Below are 7,836 nucleotides of genomic sequence, written 5' to 3'. Positions count from 1 at the left end.
GATATCGCTAAAGTGACAAGATCACATATACCTGCTGCAAATGTGCCTGCAAGGATTGATGTCCCTAACACTAGAGGACATGATGCCATCTCAAGAGTACATGAGAATGGTGCCAACGTCCCCCATATGGGTGACGTAGTGGCTAGACCCACGGCTCCCGCCAGGAAGCGCGGGAGGCCCATAGGTTCTATGGATTCTCGCCCAAGAAAGAAAGCGAGTTTGGCACAAAATAATCCATTAATCATCGATACAATTAATCCATCTCATGAAAATATTCCGGATTATGGTTATGTCAAAGAGACATCATTGGAGGACGCTCCAATAACAGAACCAATTCCAGAGAATAGAGAGATCTCCATGAGTTACACTAGTATACATGTGATGATGGATAGAAATTCTATAACTATTAATGATACTTTTGCATATCACATTGCAAAAGAAATTATAGAATACGATGATATCGAACCTCGCTCCGTTGAAGAATGTCAACGAAGAGCAGATTGGTATAAATGGAAAGATGCGATCCAGACTGAATTGGATTCACTAACAAAGAGACAGGTATTTGGGTCTATAACACTGACACCACCAAATATAAAACTTGTTGGCCATAAATGGGTCTTTGTTAGAAAGCGTAATTAGAAAAATGAGGTTGTTAGATACAAAGCCCGCCTTGTAGCGCAAGGTTTCTCACAACGCCCTGGAATCGACTACGAGGAGACATATTCTCCCGTAATGGACATTATAACGTTCCGCTACCTTGTCAGTTTGGTAGTTTCCGAAAAACTTGACATGCAGCTTATGGATGTGGTTACAGCATATCTCTATGGGGATCTAGATTCAGAGATATATATGAAGGTTCCAGATGGACTTCAATTACCCAAATCAAATGGCTCTAAACCACGGAGCGCGTTTTCAATAAGATTGAAACGCTCACTATATGGATTGAAACAATCCGGATGGATGTGGTATAACCATCTAAGTGACTACTTGATTAGGAAGGGATATATTAACAATGAAATATGCCCATGCGTGTTCATTAAAAAGACAAGTTCCGGATTTGCAATTATAGCAGTTTATGTCGATGACATGAATCTAATTGGAACTCTAAATGAGTTAAAAGAAACTGCTAAATATTTGAAATCCGAATTTGAGATGAAAGATCTTGGGAAAACACGGTTTTGTCTCGGAATAGAACTCGAGCACCGTAGTGATGGGATTATGATCCATCAGTCAGCATATACTCAAAAATTACTAAGGCGCTTTAATGAAGATAAAGCAAAGCCTGTGAGTACTCCCATGATCAACCGTAGTCTTGAGCCCAGAAAAGATCCATTTCGTCCAAAGGATGAGGACGAAGGCTTATTAGAGGCTGAAGTGCCATATCTAAGTGCAATAGGTGCATTATTGTACTTAGCTCAATGCACAAGACCGGATATCTCATTCGCAGTAAACTTGTTGGCTCGACATAGTTCCTCGCCAACACGCCGCCATTGGATAGGTATAAAGACAATCTTTCGATACTTAAAAGGTACGATTGATATGGGCTTGTTTTATCCCTACAGGGAGAAAAGGAAAGAAGGAATTATGGGACTAGATCCCACAAAGAAAAAAGCCACCTTCCCTCCCCTCCATCAAAATGATAATGATGTTTTGATGGGTTTTGCTGATGCAGGGTATCTCTCTGACCCTCACAAAGGTCGCTCCCAAACTGGTTATGTCTTTACCATGGGAAGCACCGCGATATCTTGGAGATCCACAAAACAGACTCTTGTTGCTACTTCCTCAAATCATGCAGAGATTATTGCTCTACATGAAGCTGTGCATGAATGCATATGGCTAAGGTCTGTAAATAGACACATTCGAGGAACCTGTGGTTTGAAGTCTACCACAGAAGAACCTACATGCATTTACGAAGATAATGCAGCTTGTATTGAGCAAATGAAATTAGGCTTCATCAAGGGGGACAATACCAAGCATATATCGCCAAAATTCTTCTACAATCAGCAACAACAAACACTTCTAAATATTGAAGTAAATCAAGTCCGATCAGAGGAAAATGTAGCGGACTTATTTACTAAGTCATTACCAAAATCCCCTTTCGAGAAACATGTGAGGAGTATCGGATTGAGAAGATTATCCGAACTCCCATGATCTCCAGGGGGAGTCTAAATCAGGGGGAGTATCCAGATACATACTTCACACTCAATGCGCATTGTTCTCTTTTTCTCCTTCGACCAAGGTTGTTTTTTCCCCACAGGGTTTTATTACTTGGCAAGGTTTTTAACGAGGCAATTTCGAAGCGCACGGCTTAGACAAATACTATCAACATGAAATATCCAAGGGGGAGTGTTGTAGTATATATGAAACATGTTGTATTGTTCATAGTATAAAATGTCTATGTCATGTATAAGATAGGTATTTTAGGTATAGTGACTTGTGAGTCAAGCTTTATGCCAATTGGGAACAAGTGTGGCAATCATCATCATCACAACCACAATGTGGAGCTGCAAATGGAGATGCCACAAAATGAGGCTACAAATGGAGATGCCACAAAATGAGGCTACAAATGAAGATGCCATCAAGTTGTATCATTATTTACTCCAAATGTATCCCTATAAATACCTCATTTGAATGAAATGAAATACACACATTACTCTCCATTCTCAGAATCAAATCTCTCTCCCTCTCAAGTTAATTTATGTTCATTCCAAAGTTATTTTATGTTTGTCCTTAAACAGGAACAAGTTTGTCATGTATGTCGGATAAAAGAAAAGCAGACTACTAAGATATGATATATCCGCCTTTATTCTATAAACTTTGTACATATTGGTAATGAATAGAAAGACAATATATCCAAGGAAAGGAGTAGCATCACCTTGCAATGGAAATGAGAACATGTCTTCACCACTTCAATTGAATCATCCCCCACAATATCAACTAGTGGCCTACCAATTGCATGTTCTTATTTTCATACTAAAATTTTTTGACCTTTGAATACCTATTTTTATTCAAATTCTTCCATGCTACAAAAAATACATCAAGTGTCAACAAATCCTGAAATCTTTTTTTCATGAGCGGTTAGATTTTTATCATGACTCTCCAAATATGTTGATGTTTCCCCTACCAAGTAATATTGAAATTTTATACCATCAATATATTAATGTGCAAGGCAGCAAAATTTGGTGCACGGATGCAGATGGAATACTAAAGCTGTTACAAAAGCTTGGAAAAAACTTCAAAAGCTTCTAGCATATTTGTTTAGAAGGCTAGGTGAATATTTATGATATGGCAATGTTCAAACGAAGTTTAATCTAGTAGCAGTGCTGAATCAACTGGTTGGGTCTACATGAATTTCATCAAGCTTTCGCTATATCTAGAACACATGCATTACAGATACTAGTTATTCATAAGAATGACACGAGCCAATTTAACTAATGAGTACAACTGTACCAGGAATTGAATTTCGTTGCAGGTGTGTTAGATCCATGAAAGTCCGGCTACTTCATGCCATCATCCTTATTTTGAGCTGCTCGGTTGCCCCAGCTTCATCAGATGCACTTGGACTTGGACTTGGACTTAGAGCTGCACTAGGTCCCCGGGTTAAACAGGGTGCAAAATGAATGGCTACCTTTTGCCCCTTGGCGCAGTGTCTGGCGAAGCTGCATGTAAAATAAAATGTGCCAGACATGGAAGTTCCAACCAATACACCTGGACTCTTGAATTGATTTAACGGATCCTTGGTGTTGCAGGTGTCGAAATTCAGTCAAGTCATTTTCTCCTGCTTTAAAGTCAAACACTGCAGAAAACAAAAACAACCAGCAAAAGTTGAAAATGTAATTAAAATGTAGGAAGTTGTACTGCGTACTACTTTACCTAGAGTATCCTTGTCAACTTTAAAGGTGTGCTTTGAAGCCCATGAAGCATAAGTAGCAGCGCCGCCGGGAGGGATAGTCATAGTCCAACCCAAGTCGCCTCCAACTCTGTATTTTTCAGCTTCTGTTCCACGTAACATTACCACTACCAATGCTAGAACAAGGACCAAGGTCACAATATTCACCACGTTATGTAATCTCCTTGTCCTTGAGGACTTCTTTCTTGTAGTATAGGAATGAACAATTGAGGATCTGTAGGGTGTCGAATATATATAGGGAGGAGCTGCTGGATTTTAGCAAGTGCCAGACTGAGTACCACCAAATTTTCGACGTGGAGACATTTGCATTGTGTTGACATCCAGCAGGTGATTGCACACTAGCTGCATAAAAATATAGAAATGTCAATCTGAGCTAGCATCGATAGTAACTATGTGTCAAAAAATAAAATAAAATAAAATGGTCAACCATCAATTTAAATCATTGTAGCTGAATTTCTTGTGAAAAAGTAACTGTTGGAGTTGATAGTGCGGCAATAAGTAATTGGTCGAAATTGCTCTTACTACTGTTAAAAGTTGGACCAAAAACAATTGAAGTTTACGATTTCACACTTGAACGAGGACAGTTCATAACCAGGAAAGTCACCAAACCATGTCTACTATTACACACTGAATCAAGACAGAAGATATGCACATCCAAGACTTGAAGAACGCTGTAGAAAATCAACAAGATGGGAGAAGACTAACGGAGTCGCATGTATTAAAAGAAACAGGTTATGAGATTAGCAATGGTTATTTCTCAGTAACATGTAGCTTGAATTTGTTTACCAAAAATAATAAGTTAGTGTACAAATGTATAACAAGAATATAAGCTACTACTGAAATGTAAGCTAGAGAGGTTGATAAACTCACTTGGTATAGTTCCGTACTGTTCAGCCGCTTCAGTGAAGTGTCTCATATCTTACATCAATGCCACCCAAATCAAAACTACGACATTATGAATCATGATCCAATTTCCAATTAGTACGGAGTAATAACAAGTCAATTATCAGAAATCCCCCCGAGAACACTTGCCATCTTCAAAGTGATGAAATCTGTTTGAATCTCGTAATACTACTTGCCTGCCAACAATATTTGATATGTATTTTAAGGCAGTGTGGCAGTCACCACAAACCCGAAGGTTTTTCATAATCCTTATAGGCAACTGTGACTGGCGAGTAAGAGCCTATGCAACAGCAAGCTTTTCACTGTGATAACTCATGCGTTCTTCCTTGTTCTCCAGTTCGAGATCGTATAGTGCAAATTTTGTTCAGACACATATCCACTTATCCAGCATCCCTCATTTTCTTATTAAGTTCCTTGATCAAATCTTTCTCCGGATGTAATTTGTCCCCAGCTACAAAAACATGAACTCCATCTTTCATGGTGACCCGACAGCACCCGGCTTCCTTCTTCACTGCTGCCTTTCTCATTGTCATCCTAGCCTTTGCCACGTCATCCCACTTCCCACCAGAAGCATACATGTTAGCAAGAAGCACATAGTTCACAGCATTTTGTATTCCAACTCCAAAAGCATTTCACCAGCCATCCTGCCTAGCTCTGTGTTACGACCATTGGCTCGGCAACAAGCCCATAAAACTGGCCTCCAAATAAGCACATTAGGCTTCATCGGCATTTTTTTGATGAAGTCCTAAATCATATTAAGTTTTCCTGTATTAAAAGGTCTTCCTTGTTTTAAGGCTCCTTGTCTTCCTCTCCTTGTTTTAAGGCTCCTTGTCTTCCTCTCCTTGTTTTAAGGCTTTTGTGTTACTTGTTTTAAGGAGGTTGTATTGTGCAATTGTTGTCTTTAGTTTGTTGTGTCCGGTCACCATATATAGTCAATATCTTGTACATGTTTATTAACATCAATATACAAACATTATCATTAAATTTCAATATGGTATCAGAGCAGAAATCCTCATAGGACCTGCATCTGTATTGTTCTTTCAAGACTCTTGTGTTTCTCTACCATTCTCATTAAGATGACAGAAGGAGAAGGTTCTCTCGTCGCAAAGACAGAAGGCCCAGACGGGAATCCAAATCAACGTCTATGCTCAGTGCTTCTAAATGAGTTCAACTACCTTCCTTGGTCAAGAGCCATCACTCTAGCTCTTGGTGGAAGATCAAAGCTCAACTTCATCAATGGCAAAAACAACATCCCAGATGCCTCATCATCTGAATATGAAAGTTGGTTATCCAAAGACCAACTTGTTATGTCATGGCTTATTAATTCAATGGAGCCAAAACTTGCGGAAATCTTCAGCTATTCGGAGTCATCTCAACATCTTTGGGATGCTGTCAAAGACATGTATGGCAACCTAAACAATGCAGCAAGAGTGTTCCAACTCAAAAAAGATCTCGCAGGGATTCAACAAGGTAATCTATCATTTGTTCAACATCTTGGCAACTTAAAAGCCAAGTGGAATGAGCTTGATACATATAGGCCTCACACCATTGATGCCACCATATTGCTGAAAAGAGCTGAAGAAGATAAAGTGTTCCAACTACTTGCAAGTCTGGGATCTGAATATGAAGATCTAAAAAGTCATCTTTTGATAAGTCCTGAGCTTCCTTCGTTCACGACAGTATGCAACTCCATTCAACTTGGAGAAGTGCGCAAAAGGGTAATGAACGTGGATGCTAGTGCTGAAAGGTCAGAAGCTCGAGCATTTGTTGCAAATAAAAGTGTTACAAGTGATAGAACATACAAGGGCAAGAGGCCAGATCTGAAGTGCACTCATTGTGAACGCATTGGACGAACTGGTATAGGCCACACAAGAGAGAGATGTTGGATTTTGCATCCAGAACTGAAGCCTAAATTCAATGAGGACCAGAAGAATCAAAGAGGCACCATTCAGAAAAGCTCTTACATCTCTAATCCAAAGGCAAACTTCAGCAACATTTCTGAAGATATGATGAACTTCACGTCCAATCCAATAACTCTCATAAATGAGTTTGCTACATATCTTCAAAAGAAGCAAGACAGTTTAGAGAGCAATGAAAATGGAAGCACAACTGCTATGCTTGGAAAGTTTGCGGGTTTTCTAGCAAAATCAAATATGGCTTCTTCAGAGGATATCCCAGGTATTATTTGCGCTATTTCTACTGCTTTAGATGTCAGTAAGAATCATGATTTTTGGATAGTGGATTCAGGTGCCTCAGATCACATGACAAACAATTCTTTCATTTTACATGATTTTGAAACTCTGTCAAAACCTTCACATGTCTCAATTGCAAATGGCAACGATGTTCCCATCTTAGGAAAAGGAAAACTAAAGCTTTTTTCAGATAGTGTTGAGTCATTTGCACTATTTGTACCTTCTTTTCCATTCCAACTCCTGTCTGTAGGAAGGTTAATGAACTCATTGGATTGTCTAGCCATTTTCTCTCCTTATAATGTTGTGTTTCAGGATCGAGTGTCCAAGAAGAAGATTGGTGAAGGGTTCTTTCTAAATGGCTTGTACTACATATCAACTTCATCAAGCTTTTCAAAGTGTTTTCTGACAGAATCCAAATCTGCAACACAACAACAATTGTGGCATAAACGCCTAGCTCATCCTTCCTTTCATGTTTTATCAATATTGTTCCCTAGTTTTTGTAAAGTTTCTCATGAATGTGAAACATGTCATATGTCAAAGTTTACTAGATTGCCTTTTCAAATCTCTCAATCTAGAACAACTCAGCCTTTTGAGATCGTACATTCTGATGTATGGGGACCAGCATCCCTAGAATCGTTTGATGGTTATAGGTTTTATGTCACCTTTATTGATGATTTCACTCGAACCACTTTTGTGTATCTTTTGAAATTCAAGAGCGAAGTCTTTAAGTGTTTTCAAGATTTTCATAACCTTGTTAAAAATCATTTTTCATCTAAAATTTGCATTCTAAGGTCAGATAATGGAACTGAATACACATCCAAAATCATGACT

At 38.9% G+C, this 7,836-nt stretch overlaps 1 protein-coding gene and 1 pseudogene across 1 annotated transcript; both read right to left on the bottom strand.

The window, feature by feature from the left end:
- Nucleotides 1–3,265: 3,265 nt before the first annotated feature.
- Nucleotides 3,266–5,869, bottom strand: LOC121048976 (annotated as a pseudogene).
- Nucleotides 3,503–4,012, bottom strand: LOC112184951. Its single transcript, XM_024323172.1, has 3 exons — nucleotides 3,874–4,012; nucleotides 3,709–3,796; nucleotides 3,503–3,659 (listed from the first exon to the last, which is right to left on the bottom strand). The coding sequence occupies exons 1-3, from the start codon at nucleotides 4,010–4,012 to the stop codon at nucleotides 3,503–3,505; spliced, it is 384 nt and encodes a 127-aa protein (XP_024178940.1).
- Nucleotides 5,870–7,836: the final 1,967 nt, after the last annotated feature.

The sequence above is a fragment of the Rosa chinensis genome, chromosome 2 (assembly GCF_002994745.2).
Source record: "Rosa chinensis cultivar Old Blush chromosome 2, RchiOBHm-V2, whole genome shotgun sequence".
Taxonomy (NCBI): Eukaryota; Viridiplantae; Streptophyta; class Magnoliopsida; order Rosales; family Rosaceae; genus Rosa; species Rosa chinensis.
Note: the sequence above shows the minus strand (reverse complement) of the source record. Positions and strands in the feature narration are given on the sequence as shown.

Excerpts from the sequence above, each read along its gene's own strand:
- LOC112184951 (XM_024323172.1), bottom strand. The coding sequence starts at position 4,012 with ATGTTACGTGGAACAGAAGCTGAAAAATACAGAGTTGGAGGCGACTTG. Across the intron at positions 3,797-3,873 it reads AGTTGACAAGGATACTCTAG|TGTTTGACTTTAAAGCAGGA; the intron begins GTAAAGTAGTAC and ends TGTTTTCTGCAG. Across the intron at positions 3,660-3,708 it reads AAATCAATTCAAGAGTCCAG|CTTCGCCAGACACTGCGCCA; the intron begins GTGTATTGGTTG and ends TTTTACATGCAG.